The sequence below is a fragment of the Melospiza melodia genome, chromosome 3 (genome assembly GCF_035770615.1).
Source record: "Melospiza melodia melodia isolate bMelMel2 chromosome 3, bMelMel2.pri, whole genome shotgun sequence".
Classification (NCBI taxonomy): domain Eukaryota; kingdom Metazoa; phylum Chordata; class Aves; order Passeriformes; family Passerellidae; genus Melospiza; species Melospiza melodia.
In genome coordinates this window covers 16,439,791-16,464,991 of record NC_086196.1, presented here as the reverse complement: position 1 = coordinate 16,464,991, position 25,201 = coordinate 16,439,791, and the positions used below count along the sequence as shown (strand labels likewise).

The following is a 25,201-nucleotide window of genomic DNA, read 5'->3' as shown; positions in this document are numbered from 1 at the left end:
CAATCTAAACTGACTCCATTCCACGTTGTTAAAGGCTCTTAGTATCCAGTGTTGTGATTTACAGCCATATTTTCAGAACTGCTTGCTACCCAGCATGCTGGTCCTCTTCTGGAAATTACTGTTTTCAATTTGCTTTGCAGCTTAAATGAGAATCCGTGGTTTTTTACTGGTTTTTTTTGTTGCTGTTGTTTTTTGTTTTTTGTTTTTTTTTTTTTTCTATATGGTTGCTGATCTTTAAAGCCCTGTTTACTAAAGACAGATTTTAAAATCTGTTCCACAAGATGATATGAAGCCCAGACATTATTTTTCCTGGGATAAGCAGAGAGACAGAAATGCTGCAGAAAGGCACATTACCAATATCCTCCCCTTCCCTGAATTGCCCTAAGTCAGCTTCAAAGTTAATGCTGCCTTCAGGGTTTGTTTGATTTTGGTTTTATAAGTAAGGAGCATTCTGGCCCTTTGTTTTAAAATTCATGGAGCACAATGTCAGCTTTTCTTTGAAATATATAATAAGCCTTTTATGTGGTTTAGAAGTAGACCTGCATTTTGGCACAGAACCTGCCTATTCATGTCTATAAGGAGAAGAAAAATTATAATGGCAAAAGCAGTTTCGTATGGAAAACATCCAGGCAACAAGACCATGCCTTTTTTTTTTTTAGCCAAGTCCTCTCTGAAAAGCAGTTGCAATCACTTTTGGTTTTAAAGTTACCAGAACCCAGTTTTAATACAGCTTTGGAGCACCATGAAGATTGCTCACCCTGAAAAGCACTCCCCAGTGATAGTGCTGGGCCACAAGCCCAGTTGCTTTTCAGCACACTGCCATTTAGATTCTCCTATATTTATTTCTTTTCACAGCAACTTCGCTGGACCTCTGGTGAAAAAGTGATTTTTTTCCTAACAATTTATAGTAATTGTCTCAGATGTGCAGATCTGTATTAAGTGCTTCAGGAATGCATTAAGAATCTCTACCTCATCCACTGTTTTACTACTCCACACAAGCAAAGCTTCTACTGAGGCAAATAACGTTACTGTCATTCCTTCCCAGACTTACCTGCCCATCTAGATATGCACTGCTCCTTATACAGCCATATTGTGATGCCCCCAAACCAGTGCTATTTGTTGCTCTATTGGTTTGCATCAAATTCCTCAAATAACAGCACTAGTTTTATTATTCCATATCAGTTTGAACAATTAAAAAAAACAGCAGTAATATTAATAATTTTAAAGAGTTTTTAAAAGTAATCTTTATAAATAAATACATATGATGTTTTGTGTGTTGCAGTTAAGTTTAGGTGATTCATGCAAGCAAATATTCTGTCATACTCTCCAGGAATACTGCTGGCACAGCAGATGTAATCTTCTGGAAGGTAGAAACTAGGCTAAAAATATTGTGTGGGTAGATAAATCAATATTTTTTATAATCTACATTATTTCAAGACATGCTGAAGTTCTATAGCAACACAGGATTGGTATAATATGCTAAATATATAAATTATATTTGGTGTAATACACTTAACATTGGTATAATATACCTTAAAAGTATTCTTGTTATAGGGAGAGCTCAAGTGGCCAAAGCACACTCATAAAACCAGCACAGCTCTACCAGTTAAGAGATGATCCCAGGAAACATCAATTTCTGCCAGTACAATTGCATCTATGTTTGGGACATCTGTAAACACAGCTGTGCCATTCTGGAATCCTACTTTTTTACAGCCACTGAAAGCCTGAAATCCAGCTCTAACCTGATATTTTGAGGAGCTCTGTGCCATCTTTAGAAGGCTGCTAGTCTGTCTTGAAAGAGGCTGCAAATACACCAACTTAATTGCAATAGATTTTTGAGATTCTTTTGTTCTACACATATTAAAATGAAGGACTAAAAATCAATTCCCTTCAAGGCCAGAAATGTGAGATAGAATCCAAAAACATAACAAACCATTGGATTCCAATTAATGAAATAACTTTTAGATGAAGGGTGTAAAAAAAAAAAAAAAAAGAAGAATGCTATCTACAAAACTCCAAAACATATCTAAACAATACAGGGGCAATAAATTTACAAAGTAAGTTTCTTTATCAATGTTAGCATTATATTATGATCATTCCTATCTCTACTCTTCCACCTAAAGGACCATTGGTTCTTGTTTCTATTAGAGCAGAGATATGCCTCTCATGTTCAGTGACCCAGTTCCAAGAAGTATCACAATATAGAAGCCTATTTTCCACTTAATAAACATGCATAATTCCTGTGAATATTAGCAGCGATTATGCACACTTACACACTCTAGGGCATATTCATCTAAACCCAGTGAATTCAAAAGATCTGAAGGAAAATGTATTTGGCCCTTCAGAGTGCAAGAAACCCTAAAGAATGATAGGAACACGCAAGAGGTTTTTATTAGTATCTTTTATTTTAATGACAGGTTTGTATATTAAATTCTTAGCTCTCTGCCTGCAATGATAATTAAGTTTTATGCAAGATAAAAGAATTAAGGACTTTTTAGGAGAGAAGAAGGAAAATTAAGACAGCTAGTAGGGATTAAGCTTAACAGTTAGGATATTCTCTTTGAAGAAGGAAATTTTAGGTTTCAGCTTGTCTGATGCTATTTCCTACAGAAGAATAGGTTAACTGGGATATTGCCAGCAGCCCAGAAGGTCACATCTCATCACAGGTAGATAAATGAGAGGGCAATCAGTGCAGATTCAAACAGAGACATGATAATTCACAGAACAGGTAAAGTTGGAAGACACCACAGCAGATCATCTGCTCAAGCAGGGTTATCCCAGAGCACATGGCACAGAACTGCATCCAGAGGGGGTTCTGGAATATCTCTAGTGAGGGAGACTCCCCAGCCCCTCTGGGCACCCTGCTCCAGTGTGTGGTCACTGCACTGTAAGGAATTTCTTCCTCATATTTGGGAGAAACTTCCTGTGCATCACGTTCTGCCTCTTGTCCTATTGCTGGCTGCCACAGAGCAGAGCTTGGTGCTTCCTCTCGACACCTTCCCCTCAGGTACTGATAAACATTGATGAGATCCCCTCTCAGTTAGTTCTTCTTGAACAGTCCCATCTCCCTCAGCTTTTTTTCATAGCAGAGATGCTCCAGTCCCTTCATTATCTTTGTCCCCTTCTGCTGGACCTGCTTCAGGAGCTCCATCTCTCTCTTGCCCTGAGAAGCTCAGAAATGGACACAACTCTCCAGATACATCTCACCAGGGTTGAGTAGAGGGGCAGGATGACCTCCCTTGACCTGCTGGCAATGCTCTTCCTCTAATTGATTCAGTTTTATACAGCTTAGAGTACATAAACCACTGTGATAATGGTAAGGCAATTACATTATTTTTGTCACCTAAGAGAGAAAGCAAAAGGCCTCCAGCCAGGTGATTTTGCTTTTTCTACTGTCCTAGATAGTTCTCTGCAGTAGGAAGATGTAACTCCCATACCCCAGAGAAACTTAGAATTTAGCACCAGCTCCTGTCCTGAGCAATACCTTGTGGTTTTGCATGTTACTTTACAAAATGTTGGCTTTAGTTTTCTCAGAATGCTATCTACAGATTTCTCCCCCTCCCATGCTCTGTGCAGACTTTGAGGACAGCTATCTCAATGTTTCAGTATTGAGGATGCTTTGTGGCTCTGGGCTTGCAGTACATAACCAACTCTTCAATAACTATTTAAAAAATTGCAGAACATTCACTTCATTCAGCAACATGGAAGGAAACATGAGCCCTAACAATTTGCCATAGATTTTGTATCCCAAGAAGAATCTATCTACCCAAAAATGGATTGTTTTCAATGAACCTACTATATTGCAGAAAATGTTAAATATGCAACAATATGAAGTATATTTCTGCTTATTAGCTGCTTATTTAAAAGTAGTATTTTGGCTGAAAATTTTTATAGACACTTGCATTAAAAGTGCTGCAAATAATTTTTCTGTAGAGTCCATTGGTGAAACTATTTATTTTAAGCACTAGATGATTTGTATTCATAATGGAAATTTCAATAGCAAATGTTCCCAAGCCAAACTAGAGTAATTTCCCCTTTAGTCAATACAGTATTTATCTACATCAGTAAACAGCACAGTACAATTGATGCAAATATGTAGAGCTGGAAGGGTTCATGTTGAGGACCTGACATCCACATCACACATGTTCTGGAGGTTCCCTTTCAGACTAACTCAAGCTTATTAGCAGCAATTAGATACAGCAACACAAGGTGTGATCCCAGGACACATCTAGTTATGTTTCACAAAAAAACCCCAAAACGGTTTCTATGCCCTAAGATTGTGCACCTCACTCCGTAAATCTGATGGAAGAGAAGTGCAGATAACCAGGAAATTCCCTTCAAAGTATTGCTAATATAAAATGTTTTGTCTATTTAAGTTGATAATATTTTCTATTCTGCATTAGGAAAAATAAAAAAAGTTTCCTTTGCACTTAAGTTAGATGACCAACACCCTTCTATCAACACACATGAAAGTGCTCCCCACAGGTCTCAAACAAAGAAACAATGTCACCTTAAGTCAACCTGAATTGGAAAGGGAAGAAAGTCTTTTATTTCTTTTCAAAATATATTCATCTATGGAAATCTTCCTCAATAAAACCCAGTTCAGACAAACAGATGAACATCATCCCTCCCAACTAGAAGTTTATGCAGAGGAATCACAAATCAATACATGTTTCGTGCATTTTCACCCTGAATATATTTTAATTGAAGTGAGAAGCCGTAAATGTAACCACAAAGATTTGGGTCTCCTTCTGGTGGCTCCTCCTGGAGAGATGAATTTCACATCTGGGGGTTTATCTGCAGCCAGAAGCCGGGGTAGACAGAATGTCCAACACAAGAAGTTGCCACCATGGCCAACACTCAGACTATGAGCTCCTCAGAGACATTATTTTACAAGCATTTCTGTGACATAAACAGAAGTAAAGCTCTGGATTTACTACAGATAATATTTCTCCTCACAAAATTAGTATTTTGCCCCATATGGACATTAAATATAGGATGACCATGAACTAGACTAAATATATGGCAGTGCCATTACATAGCAAAATCAAATCCCACAACTACCAAAGCAAGGCAGAGAACGACATTTCATGTCCATGTCTAAAGATACATGAGGCCATAAAACTAAAAGCTGGATATTGCAGCTTAGTAAGATTACAAAGCTGTCTTCAAATTTCAGGAGCAAAATACTGCTTGTGCTCTTCATGTTATTTTTTGCACTACCATCTCTGAAAACATGATATTGAATTTACTCTCTGATATGTCTTCTATCTATGAATGCTTCAAACACCTGTTTGAAGGAAGGAAGTCCTGGAAGTTCTGAGTTATGTCCTGATGTTTTTCCTCACAGCATACCAAATCATAAGAAAATCCAAACCAAATCACCACCCCACCAAAAAATCAACCAAAAAACACCCAAAAAAGCCCCAAACAAACAAACAAAAAAAACCCCAAAAACACAAAACAAAGCAAATCACCAAAAACCCACCTTTACTGTGATTTTCCAAAAAGAAAAAATTATTTCTGAAGAGTCGACATACTTTATTAAGAATTTTTTAAAGCAGGTTTACTTTTTCCAGAAACATGTATAGGAACAACTGGATGTCTGCTCTTGTTGGATGTGCAGTGAGTACTGTTTAACATGGAACTTATAAATGATCAGTCAATAACAAGTAAAACACCTGAGGCTGTACAGATTCTTTCATCTAAAAATATAACTCATTACAAACTCATTTGTTACTTAAGAATAGGATTGTGAGGCAACACCTTTAGCCATGAATATTAAAATATGAAGACAGAAGCTTATTTTGTAAGCTGAATTACAAGTTTATGCTAGAGCCATTCATTAGAAAGAAAAATTGTCTAGGTAATATTTTGCAGAGTGATCTGGTTCAATTTTGAAGAAATTTAGGAAAGAACTGCAGAGTGCATCTGAGGAAAACAACAGTCCCACTTGTCTGTAAAAATTGCCCCTGTGCTCAACAGTAACTACTTACAATGTGAGGCTGAAGAAAAATAAAACAGCCTTTCAAATGTATTTATGATCCTACAGTTCATCATTGCCATTCAATATTTGTCCTAATTAACAGTACTTTGAAGTGTCTGACCTTTAGGTCAACACTCAATTCTGAATTAAAATATAATTATCTTTTTAACATGAATACATTTTTTATGCTTCCCTCATGTTTTTCTTGTTACAGAATAAATACATAATAAATGTAAGGGAAAGACTGCATTGAACATGACAAAGTAATGAAAAACAAGAAGAAAATAAACAGATCAGCTCGCTTTCCCTTCCCAATAAAGTGAGAAAAAAGTGACAGCAGAGAAAAAATAAAGGCAATATCTAAAATTTATGGAAGAAATTCTTTGTGCACAGTGCATAATTTATCTGCAAGTCATACTGCCATAAAAGTTCACCACTTTTATATAAATATGTCCAGCAATCACATTGTTTATATTGAACAGGACCATGGCCATCCTTTAAAGGTGAACAACATCACCTTTAAAATTTGAAAATCACATCATGAATTTCAGAGCACAGAGAATGTATTATATTTCTTGTGAATAAAGCACAGCTTTTTTCCTAAACTTTTGGTTCCTGTCACTATAGTTACACAAATCACTGGTGTGATGAGGGTAACACTTCCCACTCATTGTCTCATCTTCACCATTGCTTCTCCAAGCAAAGTTATTCCTCAGTCCAAATGACCAGCAGCTCTGGACCATATGTTTGCTTTAAATTACTTCATAACTCTTTCTACAGTCAAACAACTTACTTTTAAGTTAACAAATAACTTAGTAAATAACTTACTTTTACGTAGAGCTGCTGAAACTCCTCAAGGTTCAGTCTGCCACTTGGACAGTCCTTTAGAAATCCTTTGTACCACTGTTTTAGCTCATGTTCATTGAACTCCGTGCTCTTCACCAGATCCTCCATCACCTCAGGGGCCAGCTTACTATTTTGTTTCCCCATTTTTTGCCTTAGGAAGAAATAAATGAATACAATTAGCCAAATGTGAACATTTTAAACTGGAAATAGCCACATAACTTGAACAATTGTTTTGTATTCACTGCTGCCTTCAGGCAAAGGTAACTTCACAGATTTGCTAGTGAACATGAACCTAAGTTATGCTTGATTATTGGAGGCTAAAAATAGTGAAAAAGGCAACGTTCTTCTTTCATTCAGGAATCTTAAGGCCTGGAGACAGATTTCTCTCATTTGCCTTAAAATTTGGCAATTTACAGCTTTTCTTTACAGTAAGACTGAAAATGATTACTTTTTTTTCTTTGAACATAACTAGAAAAAGAATCACAGATTCAAGGATGTCCACAGAATTCCTCTTTATCTTGAAAATATCTTCTGATATGACAGCTACATTAGCAGCTACTCCTAACATGTCCAAGGCTGTGGACAGACAGGCTTGTAACATACAGCATTAGGTATTCCACCGGGAGGAAACAATGCAAGAGTCCACAAACTTGGTCTCAAACAATGACAAAAGCAAACTGTAAAAATAAATTTAATTCATATGCATTTATACACATACATGCATACATACACATATGTATAAATAGATGTGTATTTATTTATTATTATTATATTTATATATTTAATGCATAATCGATAAACAGACTGTTGACATTTCATCACTGTTTACATTTCACGATCATTAACTCCAAAGATATTCACTGCATTTGTTATATACATTTTGTATATATTTCAAATATTAAACAGAAATACAAACTTTGTGTGTCTGTATAGATAAATACCACAATTTCAGTACTACTCATGTTGGCCCTTCGAGATACTTTCAGGCTGACATTTGACCAAAGAGGTCCTTTGAGAAACTTTCGAGAAAACCTCATCTTTAACATTTTCCAATTTCACCAAAGTTTTTTCATGACAGATCTTTTAGTTTCTTTTTAGTCAGATGATAGACAACACTTAACTTGTCCTGTAGAGAACTGCAAAGCAACAAATAATTTCTTTCCAGAGCCGAGCTTTACATTTCCATTTTTATCTCCAGTTTAGCATCTGTGTCTAATGACTGCATCACACCATGCATTGATTTCTAGTCCATATTACCACCCACTCCCAATTTTAATATATTGCTTTTGGCATCTTCCCCTATTTCAAAGCAGAAGTTTTTTTTCCTCCTCAAAAGGACAAACATTGTTCTGCTCCAACAAATCAATATATTTATATAATTAACTTTATGGGAATATTCCTTGAGCAGGTGCAAAGTTAATAATTCCTCATGGTCTCTGTGTGTGGTGAACATGTCCCCTGGTGCCACAGCACCAGGTCCGCTCCTAAGAGATCTCATGGCACCTCTCCCTTCTGGCCATGGTCCTCCCCGGTCTAAACTTACTCCATGCTCTAAGCTCAGTTTGAGGCTCTTCCAAGCTCCTGTTCACAGATTTCAGTAAACTTAGCGCAAATATGTGAAAGTTCAATCTTCCAGTTAAGTGTCACAGCTAAAACTGTGCAGATGTCCAGAAATCAGCTATTTTGACTAAATGATGGGTTTGCACTTTATGGTATTTAGAACAACTGCCCCAGCCTTATCTCTGAAGTCCTCATTTTCTCATGTATGACAATGACCCAGTTTGGCACATTCTGAATTTAAATCCCATGGAGATTAAAGTACACTAATGCAGTTATTTCTCTCTAATGCAGTTATTTCTCTAGCTCCCACTCAGATAGGTTTTACAAGAAACAGTGACTTCTTAAAATTTGTTTTATTCTTTATGGGCTGTGTTTTCTTCCTCTTTTTCTCTTTTATTTACACACTGTTATGTTATCATATAGATTGCAAGAGTTCCATTGTCATTACATTGCAAGGGTTCCATACTGCCAGAGTTTCACACCTCCTTGATGTTTCTTGTGGGCAGCTCCTCCAGGCACTGACTCTCCCTTGCCCTCACAGCAGCCACTGACTCCAGTTCCCCTCAGCCACCCAATCCACTCTTTTATAACACTCTGCTGACTGGCTGCAGCTGCAGCCTGTTAACATCAGGCCTACTGCTAATCCTTAGTAATTGGCTCAGCTGCAACTCTTTAGGGGGTAAGATTACATTCTATAACACCTTCATTTACCCATACTGTATCGCCCTACACTGTTACCTTCTGAAGTCATAAGGTGCTTTGCTTAGGATCCAGAAAATCCCTAAAGACACTCAGCAGTTATAGTAACTATCCTAGGTAGATTCAAAAAACCATTCTTCACCAGGATTCATATCCCCATAAGTATTTAACTCAATATTTATGGATGAAAAAAAGCATCCTCAATGGGCAAAAATCAGGTGGTTTTGACAGACCATTTCTCTGTTATAGCAGCTTTTTGATCCATGTTAGCTTTACAGCCCTTGGGCCTGGCACTACAGAGAGCTGGAACAGAACAGATGTGGTGAATTGGTGAATCTCAGCCACATCTGCCAGAGTTACCTTTGCTGTTTTCAGTGATGGGAACATAATCCACTGTACAACACTTACAGAGCATGGAGTGGGCCTGCATGTGTGTAAGAATACATGAATAAAGACACACATATCCACACATAACCTATCATCAGAGTCAGAGAAACAAGTCATCAGCCTTTGCCTCCGTGATCCTGGTCCCTAATTTTGGGCAGCTGCCTGTCACAGGTTGTCCAGTAAGTGCCAAACACCTTTCAGCCATTTCTGATGTACCTCACCACAGAACATCTCCTAGTAAAGGAAACCACAGTTGGCATTTTGATAAACACACAGAAACCATTTTTTCCACAGAACCACACCAGTATTTGAGAAAGGTACAATTTGTGATTTCTGGGTTCTGCATTATTTGCTGCTCCAGCATTATTATGGTGAATAATCTGCTGGGCTCTGTTTGGGACAGAGTCAGAAAACTGACCAAGCCAGTCACAATGCTTTCCTAGAATTAGAAGCACTCATTTTTTCTTCATGTCTTAAAGCTCTTTTCTCAGAGAAATTGAATTACAATCTGCAAGAAAGCTCAAGAGTCTCATATAATTATCAAATATAAACTCAGACTTCTGGCTCTGGGAGATCCATCTTATTTGGGAATAAAACTCAAATATGTAGATTATCTAGTTAATCATATCCTAACATCTTCTAAAGCTTCATTGAATCTCTTATTATTATTGAAAAAGTACAATCATCCATTAGCAATGAGTATGCTACTACCGACACATTTAGTTTTCTAAAATGAAAACTATTTTTAATTAACTTACAATCACAGTTTCCCAAACAAGCTTTGTCCTTGTGAAAATCTACAAATATGCCTTAGGAAAAGACAGGAGAGAGCAGCTGCACAGTGTTGTCATTACATTGCAAGAGTTCTATTATCATTACATTGCAAGGGTTCCATATTGCCAGAGTTCCATACCTCCTTGATGTTTCTTGCAGGCAGCTCCTCCAGGCATTGACTCTTCCTTGTCCTCACAGCAGCCACTGACTCCAGTTCCCACCAATCCACTCTTTTATAACACTCTGCTGATTGGCTGCAGCTGTGGCCTGTTAACATCAGGCCTGCTCCTAATCCTTAGTAATTGGTTCAGCTGCAACTCTTTAGGGGATAAGATTACTTTCTATAGCACCTTCATTTACTCATACTGTATCCCCCTACAGTACAGTCACTAAGATTTCAAGAATAGGAAAGATCACTCTGCAAGCATTTTTTTGTTTAGTAAATTTTATAATTTTCAACTATAAATTTGTTTCTAAGTGCCATATTTCCAACCAAGCGCTGCTATTCATAATCGGTTGTGTTTTCTGGCAAAAAAAATCACAAAAGTAAAAAAATAAAGTCTTCATTTGGGGGAGAGATTCCCAATTACCAAGGAACCAGGTATGTGGGTGCCACATAGCATGGACACAATGTCAGGTCTATTCCCAGTGAGATTACTCTGACAGGAGAATGCTTATTAACACTAGCAAGGGCAACATAATCCATATTAGAGATCAAGAAAAACACTAAAACTCTACTGTTGTGATACAAGTAGCAAGAGCAATGAAGGTTGAGTTTTAAAACATATCACTTTTGTGAAACACTTGCAAAGGCAGTCATCCATCCAGAGAAAATTGCTTTTCAGAAATACTTGGTAGGCTACTCCAGTATTTCATTAAGTAACACCTTAATTGCTGCTTGTACAGGCCCACAGAAAAGTCAGATTTTAAAGATGGAATTTTGTTAAACAGCCAATCCCCAACCTAAGGCAGTCCAGCAGCAGGTGGGGCAGTGTGAGGATGGATCTGCCTGTGTTTTGCCTTGCTGGACCTCAGGAGGCTCACACCAGACAGCTCCTCCAGCTTTGAGGCCTGATATTGTTTGTGTGATGTATTCCCTGCAATGCTATCATGTCCCACACATGCTTGTGTTGTTTCAAAAGCTCTCCACTCCATCATCATCCAGACCTCCTGGACAATGGCAAGGCTTTTTCCCTAAAATATTTCACAGCAGGTCCTGCACAGGTTTATCAGGTCTGCCTCTCCCATTTGGCTTGCCAGCAGTAAACTATCAGTGTGAGCACAGTTTTGCAAAAAAAAAATTTAAACTGCACACCTAAGAAATAAAAAAATTAATTTGAATAACAAAACATGACTTATAGAATATTGTTTGCTTCTTAATGATCTCAAAAGACCTCCCAGCTGTTGCTTACACAGCTCCATTCCCAGTCTTCTTTCCCCTCCTCTCATTCCCCTTCAGCCTCCTTGGCATCTGCTCACTGTTCAAAGGGACCAAGAGCAAACAAATTAAATTTGTCTGTTCCTAAGGAAGAGTGAACTGCGTGCTGCCTGAGATCTCCTATTTGTGCTGAAAAGGAACCCAAATTCCACTGAGAAGACAGCAGCAACAATGTCCAACAATATCCCTATAACCCAGCTGTGTGTTGTTTTGCTTGCTATCCTTGGACATAGTTACATAACCCATTCTCTTTCCAAGCTGCTTTAGGAAAAGTGTTGCCAGCAGTTTGAGGGAGGTGATTCTTCCCCTCTGCCCAGCACTCGTGAGACAGCTCTCACCATTCCTCAGGTTGCTGTGTCCAGTGCTGGGTTCCCTACACTGGACAGACATGGACTTACTGGAGTGCAGCAAAGGGCCACAAAGGTGATGAGCACTGGTTATAGGAAGGAAACCTGAGAGGGCTGGGGCTGTTCAGCCTGCAGGAGAGAAGGCTCAGGGGGTCTTGTCAGTGTGGGTCTAAATACCCAATGAGGGGAACAAAGACAGCAGAGCCAGCCCCCTCTCAGTGGTGTCCAGTGAGACAAGGGGCAATGGGCACAAATTCAAATTCAGGAAATCCTCTCTTGATGTAAGAGAACATTTCTTTACAGAGCAGGTGATTCAACACTGAAACAGATTACCCAGAAAGGTTGTGGAGTTTCCATCCTTGAAGATATTCAAAACCCATCTGGAGCAATCATCTATAGTGGACCATGCTTGAGCAGGGGCTTGGACTTGAGCATCTTTGGAAGCCCCCTCCAATCCTGGTGATTCTGTCATTCTGTGAAACACAGGGAATGTGTTTCACACATACATGGGCCAGTCACACCACCTATTTTTGATATCCACAGTAGCTGCTTAATTTCACTCAATTCCCACATGGATAGCTGAGAAAAAAAGTGCTCTTTCAAGGCAACCTTTGGAGAAGAGGTACTGGTGACTCAAGCCACCTTCCTCCTGGTTGCAGGAGTGCAGAAAGATTCACCTCATAACCCTGGGCAAAAGCACCAAAGTGATTTAGGCTACCCAACTTATTCCCATGTACTCTGGCTGCTTTGAAACGTGCCCATTGTTCCCATGCTCACTTTCCCAGTAATTCTGCAGGAGTTAGGTAGCTGCTAGTCAACCAATACCTCTGCAGCCTCGTGAGGTCTGTGTATTAAATGAATTCCCCTGTATGGTGCATGTTTTTCTTGCTCTTCCCTGGCTTTGAGAAGTGGGAATGAGTCGTGTGGACTATGCCAGAGGCAAATGACAACACTCACTTTGCCAGCTCAGCTGTGCTGGCAGGCACTTATTAGGGTGGAAGGTGGAAGGAAAACTGTGGTTCATCCCCACCCCTGTGCCCACTCCCAGCCCACGGGCTCCCACAGGAATGTGCTGACTCCTGGGCACGACATGTGAAACCCAGGCACTGAGCAAGCAGGAGTGGAGGGTGCCTTTGCAGTCTTTCACCCAACGCAAATCTATAAACAGCACACCTGTGTATAGACTCCAACATACACACATATACACGGGCAACAAAACCCCGAACAATTAATGCTGGGGAAAGCAAAGACATATGTCTATAATCTACAGTAGCAGAATAATTTCCCCATGATTTTTAAGCAGACTGTTTATCAAATTTCCAGCCTTGTGCTGATAACTCCTAACAGCTCCCAGCATTGTTCCTTTCTCTTCAGGCTGTGTCAGATACTGCCTTTTCTCTCCTAATGCCAGCATGAGGGATAGATAGAAAGGCTATCAAGCCACACAGATGCCTCATTCCTTCAAATACATTTATTATTTAACAGAAGAAGAAATTTGGAGCTAAAGTCTGCCTTTCGCACACAAAATAAACAACAGCCTCACACCCAAAGTCCCATGGAAATGAGTATCCAAGGACTGATATGTTTGGAAAATATGAAGAATTTTGCTATCCCCATGGAGAGAGACTCTTTGCTGGGAGCTGCAATGACATGACAAAGGACATTGGTTTTCAGCTGAAAGAAGGCAGATTTACCCTGGATATAAGGAAGACATATTTTACAGTAAAGGTGGTGAGGCACTGGAACAAGTTGTTCAGAGAAATTGTAGATGTTCCATCCCTGAAAGTGTTCAAAGCCACGTTGGATGGGGCTATAGGCAACCTGTTCCCTGTTCTAGGGAAGGTTCCTTGCCCATGGCAGAGAGGCAGGAACTAGATGATTTTTAAGTTCCTTTCTGTCCCAAATTGTTACACAGTGATATTTTCCCTAAGCAGATAGTGAAGCACCTCTTCACATCAGTTGTTGATACAGTTTCTAAGTCAGCTTGCATGTAACAGGGATGATGCTGAGCCCTCTCCTAACCACTCAGTAAAACCCTTTTTTCTCCCAACACATGCAAAAGATGAAGGTATTTTAAAGGAGGTTCTGGCACGGTGGCATGATATCAGCTCTTAAGATTCTGACAAAATATAAGTCTCTGCACTATGATTAAGCCTTCTGAAAAAGGGATCAGCCAGCCTAGAAGGGACTTTCTCCTTTCACTGTCTCTCCTTTGAGTGGCCTTTAGTTCATGATGTCATGGCATCTGCAGCTCTCAAGATTCCCACAGGACAAGAACTGCCTCACTCAGCTCATCCCATCTTCCTACTCTTTTCTCAGAACCCCTGGATCCAAACCCAGAGCAGCTCCACACCTGCACTTTGCCCACGAGAAAGAACCACTGCAACAACCTGTAGGAGTGGAAGATGAAAGCAATCCGGCTGCAGGTGTTTGCTGTCAGGACAGAAAAGGCAGGCAAGGAGCAGCATAGCAGACACTGGCAGAGGTACCGGGGCAGAAGGTGCCCAGCACAGTGACAGCCAAATGGGGCAATGCCAAGCAATGGCCCTGCTCTGGCTGACCCTGCTAAGTGGGCCTAAGCACCACACAGTCTTCAGAAGTCCCTCCCAACCTTCACAGTTCTAAGATTCAAGAACTGCAGATATCCTTTCAGTAGCTGTTGTGGGAGAAAATTGATTATCAGGTATAGGTAGATTTATAATTTGTAGACTTTCATGTTGTTATATAGGCCGTAGTGATATCAGGACCATGGTTTTCCTTTTACCCAGACACAAAACTGACCCTGAACTGACCCTGAAGCTCCCTGCTTCATACAAAACTTAGGGCTCTTTTTTAAGTTTTTAACCTGCCATGATCAAAAAATAAGAATTGACATGTATGTGTGTATGAGGAATAACCTCTTTGTTGTGTAGGTGACCAAGCCCTGAACAGATTGCCCAGAGGCTGTGGAGTCTCCCCCACTGGAGATATTCAAGAACCATCTGGACACAACCCTGTGCCATGAGCTCTGGGATGACCCTGCTTGAGCAGGACCAGATGATCCACTGCAGTCCCTTCCAACCTGATCCATTCTGTGATTCTGTGTTTGTGTAACACCACACTGAAATTAGAAGCAGCCATGATTTACTGATAACATAAACCTCAAACTACGCATGAAAAAATAGGCTAGGTTCCAATTTATGTGGCACTACAGCAAAAATTGGAATAAATCCAGTGATTTCAGATTACTTTACTGGCTTTACCAAATATCAGATTCAGGCCTGTAAGCTCTCTCTGTAAAATAAATGGGGGAAAATAGAGAGTAATGGCATTAAGGAATGCAATTATCCAACCAAATTGAATAATGAATGCAGAAAAGAGGCCTAAGCAAAAGAAGAGAGATATATTTTTAAATTTTATTTGAAATGAGATGGATATTCAATTAGATTCAAGCAATAAAGAAAGCATTTGAAAGGGTAAAACCTGTACAGGGGGATGCTCTAACTTAACAATGACTGATATGTAGGGTTTTTCTCTCTAGGTGACTAGAAACCTAATATTGAACTTATTTTATTAAAAGTGTTTGTTTTCTGTTAATTGTGGAATAAAGCAAAAGAGTGTTCTCTACATTTTCAACATGAGAATCAAGGGCCATTCCATACCCTCAAGTAGCTCCACTGTTGATGCAGCCCTGTGAATCACAGCAGGGATCTATTCACAGCCCGAGGCTGAAGCCAGCAGCTTGGGTAGAAACAAACCTGCAGACAATGGTCTGAACGACATGGCAGGGTCTCATTTCTGCTCCCTTTTCTCATTTGGATTGGGAAATTGCTTACAAAAAGCCATAGCTGGCTTTCCTCCTTTACAAGTGGACAGAGATGACAGGACAAAGTGTAACTTACTTGCATTGTCTAGTGAGAAACAAGTGCTTAGAAGAGTTCCCAGGCTCTACCAGTTAGTTTTAAACTTGGAAAGACAGGGGCAAAACCCTTCTTTGGTTTGTTCTTTCTTTCAGGCTCTTTTAGATCACATGGAGGAGTGTCCACGTTTCTGGAGAAAGCTTAGACTCTGAATGCTCAGTCCTCTTTAAGAAAAGTTTTGCTTCCCCCTAACCTCCTGTTATTTGGCTTTGATACATCGTAGCTCAAACTTGTTTGTTTCTGGTTTATTTTCTTCCAAGTCCCCTTTTTCCCAATATTTCAATAAAATTTAGTAATTTATATATTCTATATAGTGAATTTAGTGATTAATTTCTGACAAGAACAATCAGCTTGTTAATGTTGAGTGTCAGACACATCCGTGAGTAAATCTGTTGCCATAGTTTCATTTTGCTATTGGTCCAGAGTCTGTAGACAGTGGTGATAGTAATTAACAAAGAGGTATGATTTGAAGAGGAAGACTGATTTTTCAGCAATGGAATGAGTATTTTCTTCACTGAACCATTGTCCAGTAAATTCTGTCCTTGTAAATAATAATCTTAAAATGCCTGCAGAACATTTACCTTTCTCTAATAATTCATATGATGAATAGCATTGCAATCACCTAATTATCCACAAAATGCTCCAACATCAGAGCTTTGCTATGACAGATTTGTTTTGTACCTTATATGAAATATAAGAGTTTTTGACTGCTTTCTCTGAGGTTTTTTTCTAGAATATGGTTTCCAATAGTCTTTCCCTCAAGAGATGAGAAGTCTGTAACCTCCTGGACATTACAACTTCAAAGTGGCCACAGGAGAAAATTGCACAGCAGCATTACATAAAGGTCACTTGCTGAGCCTTGCATTTCAAAGAGTGTTTTATACAATTTTAGATATGTCAGAGATCTGTGCAATATTCAGTACTGAACCTTTTCTGGGATAGTTGCTGTAAACATCTCTTTTTTGAGGGAAGATTGACAAGGCATGCCTGAACATTATAGCTTCCCTGAGCACGTTCCAGTGTTCTGGATCCATTCTACACTTGTGTAGAGTGTAAACAATTATTTTCTTTTGCTATGCCAAAGTGTATCAACATTTCCTCTGCCCGAGACACAGATTTTTTTGTCAATTTGTACAGACTAGTGTCAATTCTAGCACCAATTAAAATGCTGCTTTTCTTTGAGATAAAGATTATTGAAGGTTCACGCTTGGGGATACAGTTTTTTAGACTTTAGCCACTGCCTTGACTTAATTTACATGTATGCACAATTTTTTTTCCTTAGTTTTCATTTGTCTGTAAATAAATATTCATCTGTAACAATGCTATTAAAAAAATAAAATAATGTTATCTAAAAAGTTAACATGTGCTTTCTCTCTTAAATTACAGGATGTTTTATTTGCTATCAGTTTGTTTTATTGTTAGTTTGAAATGTCATTTTACTCTTCTGTCTGATACATGCAAAACCAAATTCCCTAAGGTGATATGCTTACCAAGAAGTACTTTTACTGTTCACCTTCCAGCCTCATTTCAATTTGAGTTTGACTCCATCAGGTGCCTTTTTAGAACTCTGACTCATAAGTCATTGTCTTGATAGTACACGCTTCAGTCTTCTCTTATATACATTTTCCTCATCACAATAACTGCCCTGACTCCTGCAAAGGTGGATTAATCAAATCTTTGCTGTTTAAAAAGTCAGTTGTCTTTGGTCCCTCTGCAGTCAATGGAGAGGGCCAGAAATTTCAGTGATTCACCCCGTGCAGAAGAGACATCTGAAAGAGGCAGGATGAATATATGTGTGTGTATTTTAAGACAGAGTGAATCAGCAAGCATCTCTTTCCTTCTGCCACTTGTAGAGGCAGCCCTCTAACCCTTCTTGGATCTGAAACTGGATTTCTAAATGCTTAAAGTGACGCAAGAAAAGTCCCACCTTGCTCATTGGCGGTGGATAACCTAATGCTGTTCCTGATCTCACTAGGAAAAACATACATTTGCCAAAGTCCATTGCTATTCCTATGCATCACAACACTTATTCAGGTGTGATTAATGCCATTACAAGTACAACATGCTGGTGTACCAAATGCAATCCTTCCCACAATGCTATTTATGTCCCTCATAGCAGTGGAAAAACTCTCTGCCGCTCTTTTCCAGGCCCCCACAAAACAAAATAGTTTTAAATAGCTGAACTGCAGAGATCAAATTGTTCAGGATTGTTTCATTATGCCCTTGTCATTTCCTGCTTTTTCCTCAATATAGTTTTTAACCAAGTAATGTACTGATCTCTAAGAAAAATCTTTTTTATTATTATTAAATACAATATTCTTTTGCAACAAATTTCACTCTGACCATCTAAATGCTATATTAACTTCTCCTTCCAACTCATCTCTAATATCCACCTCCCTCTTTACCCAACAGAGTCCCTTTAGCAGCCATGTCCAGTGGTGCAAAGCCTTGTCTTACTGCACTGGATTCTCAGGGAGAAGCAGGTATGGTGAGCACTGTATGGCCCTCCTCCAGTCTGCTGGGAATAACAGCAGCCAAGATCAGTGCTCAGACTGGTTTCTCTCTGTTCCCAACTCACACAGTAGTGACAGGATCTCTTTTTCATCTAGCTCATGCTCCTGTGTCCTGTGATGACAACTGTGATTCGCAAAGGGTGGAGTAAAACTGAGCAGTGATATCAGCACACGGTCTATAAATAGTGTTGTGATAACTGAAATAAATATAAGCTAACACATACAGACACATTTCAAACCTTCGTTTCCATTCCATTTCTGCATGAAAAGGAGCACCCCAGACCCTGGTGTTAGCTGGCTTTTGCACACCCATGACCGCTGTACATGAGCTGATTTCAACAGATCATTTTGACCTATGGGCTAAACTCTACATTACGAAAAACCATGTGGCTGTGTTACAGCTGATGTTAACAGGAGTGGTTAGCAGGAAAGCAGATTACAGCTTTTTATTTTACTAAAAACCTTTCAAATTCAAAATAAAGTGTTTTATCATTGTGGCTAGTGATCCATTGACGCAACGTTCCCCCCAAACTCGTTACAAATGAATCTCCAGAACTGTCCCTTGTGACTGCTTCAGATGGAGCGTGATTAAATGCAGAGGAAATATATTACTGAGAAGATGAATCATAATCCTGCAGAATGAAATCAATGGCTTTACACCTTTGAGTTGTACACAGGGTTGATCAAAAATGTTATTCATACAAATGAGTGAACAGATGAATTGTGTACACAGCTTGGACAGGAAAAAGGTTGCTAAAACTCAATCAGAAGTAGCCTTGACTATGACAGAAAGCCAGAAGAAAAATTGAAAATGCTTTCCCTAAGGTAGAACTTTCAAATAAAAATTCTTTCTTTACCCTGCTATGAAATGCAGGTTTTTTTCATCACTTTTGATACTATGGTTTGGAATAAATGCAAAAATTTTACTTAGAGTGGTGGGATGGCTCATTTGAAATAACATTTTAGTTTCTCCAATCTAGCTCTAGGCTGACAGGTTGTTAACAAGGATGAGATGCCCTAAGAAGCACCCACCGGTATGACTTCAGCCACTCCAGTGAACTCAGCTGCTGAGACACAGGGTGGATGTCTCAGACACCTTAGGTCCTTTCAGGTGGCACTAGACACCTCCACTTAAGCAGATGGACCAGCCAAATGAGATCTTTCCCTCCAGACTTAGACACCTAACTTTGAATCATAGAATCTTTAGCTTGGAAGAAACGTCTAAGATCAATTCCAACCTTTACCCCAGCATCACTGTGTTCACCACTAAACCATATCCCCAGGTGGCACAACCGTGTGCCTTTATGACACTTACAGGAATGGTGACACCATTACTTCCCTGGGCAGACTATTCCTATGTCTGACCACCCTTTGAGTGAGGAAATTTTTCTTCATATACAATCTAAACTTCTCCTAATGCAACTTGAAGCTATTTCCTCTCACCCTGTCATTTTTACCGGGGCAGAAACCAACCCCCAACACCAGCTTGAACCTAACAGTTAAATGCTGCAGTGCCTTGTTTCCATAGCAGAGATAAGTCATTGCAGAGAAACCTTGCTCAGTGAAATTGATTCATCAAGATTGCATCTAAAGGCTCTCCCTCTGGAGTTTATGAAAAATGTTTGCCTTCCCTTAATCCTCATTTATGCCATGCAGGCAGCATCTGAGAGCTGGGAGGGAAATAAGGTGTTTCTGATGCCACTTAACACACTGACACTGCTGTGCAATGCTGTGCTAGACATCAAGCTGTGAGCCCTCTTGCCCCCTCCAGCAGGCACACACCCAAGCAGCAAAGAGGGCATGTGCAGCCAGGTGCTGTGCCAGCAGTGCCCAAAGCAGGGCTGCCAACTCACCTGCTCTCTGTGCCTGCATGGATCCAACCACAGAACCACGGAATTGTTCAGGTTGGAGAAGATCTTTAAGAACATTGAGTCCAACCAGCACCACCAAGTCCCCTCTGCTATTTCATAGAATAATGCACAAGAGGTCCAAATCACAGCTGACCTCATTTTTCAACGTTGACTACAATCCTTAATGGATATTGGAGCAAAAAGGTCAAAGCTGGGAATGTGTGAAACTGAACTAGTCCCACCAGGTCTGAATTTAGAAGTATTTACTGACAACTGTGCTTCCTCCTCTAGGACATTCCCTTTCCAGAGCAGCCAATCCCATTTCTGTCATACAGCACAAAATTGATTCAAATTTTAATATGGCTTTAATGCAGACTGAATCTATTGGAAAACCCAGCATCAAAAAGCAATTATGCATATGACTATTAGTTTGACGTTTCCTCATTGTTAATTAATATGTGTTAATTAACACCTACTAGTAACACTTTGAAATCACTCATAGGTAATATAGATGAGCCTCATAAACCCTTCTTCCTGGAAAAATATAAGTATTTTTACAGGTGATAGAACTACTAGCAAGGTTATATATTGAGAGGAAAAAAGGTTGTATATTGAGAGGAAAAAAGAATGCACTCTGACATTAATATTGATAGAAACTGCAAAATGAGCAAAAAGGACAAAGCAAAAGGAATGCTGGCTGTCTCAGAGGAGACTCTATGTCCCCAGTACAGGAACCTCATTATTATTTAATGACCTTAATGGCAAGCCTCTGAGCCTTGTGTATGTCCTTCATAACTAAAGACTAACTACAAATACAACCCAGTAAATCTCAGCCATGAAGCATTTGAAAGCTGTTAGCTATTTCCTCGGGTTTTGACTTCATTTATACAGTACAATAGTTCTGCAAGACAGCATGGTAAAACATGCAACATTCCATGGGTCCCAAATACGAATCACAGCATATGGTCTTTCTGCTAAATGATGCCAGAGGGAGACAGGGAGGGAGAGAGAGAAAGCCTCTCGTGCTAAAGGACAGCACAATTTCATCATTTCATACATTAAAAGTAATTGAAACAATTTCTTCCAACTGTTTTTCAATGAGAGCTCTACTGGAATAAATTTGTACAAAAACTGGCTACCATTGCTGTGCTAATAAAACTGATAAATTGCTCAGTTGAATCCATGTGTGTGCAAACATGTTTTTTTGGGGTTTTTTTTTTTGGGTTTTTTTTTTTTTTTTTTTTTTTTTTGTGAAATAAGAAAAGGTATACAAAATGAAAAAACAGAGAGAGATACAGTCTAAATTCCAGCAGCATTTACCATGGCTAAGAATAATAAAATCTATACCAAAGAAAGAAGAGAAAACAAATGAGACCACTCAACACACCACACATTTGTAGTACCACATCATCCATTTTCATCCAGCTTCTGTGCCTCATCCTGCAAAGGACAACAGGTTTGTTGTGTTTTGGGCTTTTTTAGTTTAAAAAGATGCCTATTTTTCAGACCACTTTGTAAAATGCTTGTTTTTCTAGGACACAGAGTTCAGGAGTTATATTTTTGGAGATGACATAAAAAGGTAAGCAACATTTTGATCCGGGTTGATATCAGTGTGTGCAGAACTCCTTCAGCAAAGCACATGGAAAACTGTTACAAAGGAACAGCTATGGGACAGGCCATAGAAATACATTCAACAAAACAGAAAAAAAGCAATCGTGAAGCAGATAAAAATATGGAAGAAAACAAATGAAGTTACATAAACTATGAAATTCACATAAACTGTTTGAATTCCTTCAGTTTAACAACCATGAGGATAAAGCAATTGATGGAGGTTGCTAAGCACAGACAAGCTGACTCAGAAATCTTTCCAAAGGTCTCAAAATTGCAAATCTAAAATAGCAGCCTACAGTTCCATTAAATTGTCTAGGAAAATATAATTTTGTTCTGATTCACTGTCCACCTTTGGTAGATAAGGACCCACTGAGGAAACTATTTTAGAAAAACAAGCAAGAAAAAGACATTATTGTAGGCTATGAATCCTGGAAAGCATGACATATAACTCTAATTCTTAAGGGACAGGATGTTTTTTCCCTAATTTAGGGCTGTCTGTCACTGAATTGTCCATGGGAATAGTTGAGGTCTGTGGAACTGAAATACAAAGGTGCTGGACAAAAAAAGGAAAAGTAACCATAAAAAGGCAGTTTTATTTTCTAGCAGATCTGCATTTGCAGAGACAACATCAAGGCTTTTGCCAAAGCTGATCAAGGAGGATCTTTCCAAATTGAGGGGGAATTGTTGGAGGTAACAGGCAAGGACAAAGAGCCTGGACATGGCTGAGCCTTTCACAGAAACTGCTGCTCCCAGGTGACAGGAGACAGCAGTGGGTGAAATATTTTTATTCCCAACCATGATACTAAGCAGGAACTGCACTGGCAGCTACCATGGACTATTTAAGTCTGTTGAATCTGGAAAGCTACAAATATCAAACACTGCCTTCCTTGGCATTACCTCATGATTACTTCACTCATCACTGGAGAATGTGGAGGTAAAAAGGTTTAATATAAAAATGGTTGTTGCTCTCTCTAATGATTCCAGAGGCTAGGAATGATATACTCTCTTTGGAGATGATATAATCTCTTTCATATTTATTATACTTCTGCTATAAAGCATACAAATTAAACTGATTGCAGGAAAGAAAAAGAAATCTTGAGTGACAAATAGGAAAATATCCTTTCTTTATAATCAAACACCCTCTTCACCACTGGATTGCACCCACATCTTTTTTAATTGCAAAAATGCCCCACATCTTTAGTGCAGGAAAATAACATCTATCGTGGGATTTAAATCAGCTTGCTTTAATGCTCTCAAAATTTTGGTGTCTGTAGTAAGTTAGTAATTGTGACCAATAAAGACACAGTCATCTCCAGGTAGAGACTCAGCAAGTTCATCTAAGACACTTCTCCTGGGTTGGGATGAGTCATAGGTTGGAGGTGCTGTCCTCTCTCCATAGATTCTCCAGACTATCATGGCTAATAATCACTGATTAAATTAGCTCTCCTGAATTCGCCTGATCCCTTTTTGGCCACATTTATATCTTGGTCTCCACAGCATCCTGTGGAAATCAGTTTTGTAATTTAATTAAATGTTATACAATAATTTCATTGGTGACCCTCTTTCTGGCACTGTGAGAGTGACTATTTCTTATTCACTTGCTCATCATCAGACATGAAATAGCCAGACTCTGTCCAGCCTATGTGCCACATTTCTAAACCATTTTACTCCCTTTTTCTAGGCTTTTTACAAACTTACTAATTCTTTACCATACAAGTGACTATAATTACAGATGGAATGCTCCACATGCTTATAAAACAGAATACATTTCTACATTTTCATACTAGTTCCTAGATATTTTAGCTGCTATTTGATACGAATTGATAATTTCAGAGATCTGTCCTCATTGATATTTCCATTTCCTCTCCCAATTTCTACTTGTTATAGTCATCAATGTATTTTGTCCCATAGGCATTCCCTTCCTCTTATTCCAAATAAATCCACTTGACATTTTATACTCCCAATATTCAGTATTTTATAATCATGTTGTAGCAATTTATAGTCAGATTTAAATCCAATTGTTATGAGTAATCTCAAATCATACACAAACCTTCTCACTTCACTAGACAATTCCACAAGTAATTTGTGAATACTTTTCCTTTTTTTATCCCATTCTTCATAAATTGCAACAATGTGTGATAACTGTTTTTATATCTACTACATTTCATCATATTATATGTATATAAGCACTACCCATAACTTGGAAAATTTAAAACTAGAAAGAAAATGCCTTAAACATATTGTTATCATTAAAGGCTAAAAACTTGATAAAATATTTCCTACAGTCCTATATTTTAACAACCTAGGAAGGGAGAAGTGTTGCAATCATTAAGGGTAGAAAAAGTATGATTTCACACCCAAATTCCTCGCTCATCTCCAGTATTTGTCATTGAACAAGAATGCAGTTTTTGGCTAGGCACCTGGTCTTGATTCAAAGCCTTGATTGAAAGCAACAGATAATCCACAGGTTAAATGCTGTGCTGGTAGAGCTGTTCATTCTCTCTGGTGTGACAACACAGAATAAAAGTTAAAATAAATTAAGGCTGCAGTTTAGGAACAAGACAAACAATGGAATAAAATATGATAATAACAAAAAAAAAAAAAAAATCCTCAAATCCCCAGAATCCAACATCACAAAACACAGTAATGTTAAAAACTGTAGTGGCACTTTGCAGGAGTTTGGAACACGTACTAAATCAAATCAGAGGACATAATATAAGAAGAGTTCCCTGCCAGAAGGCAAAACTGTTTGAGCTAGTTATACTTGTAGCAGGGTTTGGGGTTTTTTCCTTTTCTTCTTTTTTATTTTTTAATTTTTTTATTTCCCTCAGCTACTCCCAAAAGATTCAGTATAAAAAGAACCTGTTACATACAGAATGGCCTCTGGAAGTGAACAAGGCTCCAAATGATGGGCTTCTGATAGTGGTATTTTTCAATCTCCAAGACAAAAGGGAGTACAGAACAAATGATAATCAGGAAACCTGCTGTTCCACAGTGAAAAACAATCCCTTTATCTTTCCTGATCAGAGTAGCCCTGTTACTGTGACCAAGCAAGAAGGGAGGGGAGCGAGTGTGTGTCAAGAAATAGATTCAAGAAAAGGGATCAAAAATCTCTTTTTTTGCTTATAAAAATCTGTATTATTATTTTTTTTTTGTGGGAAATGTGTATATCTTGGAAAGGAAAAATGTAGACTTCAGAACAAGTGATATAAGGCCAGCTTTACAAAAACATGTAAGTGCTTCTGTGGGTCTGGACTACTGGCTAATGTAAGTACAGTTGCCTAATTGCAC

The 25,201-nt window shown here is 38.8% G+C and overlaps 1 protein-coding gene across 2 annotated transcripts in view; it reads right to left on the bottom strand.

Moving 5' to 3' along the window:
• Window positions 1-25,201, bottom strand: part of VSNL1 (visinin like 1) — an 86,701-nt gene that overhangs the window by 39,752 nt on the left and 21,748 nt on the right. For both annotated transcript variants that reach the window (XM_063150876.1, XM_063150877.1), the window contains exon 2: window positions 6,815-6,983. In XM_063150876.1, coding sequence (XP_063006946.1) covers window positions 6,815-6,976 — 162 coding nt within the window. In that variant the 5' untranslated portion in view covers window positions 6,977-6,983. The remainder of the gene's footprint in view (window positions 1-6,814; window positions 6,984-25,201) is intronic.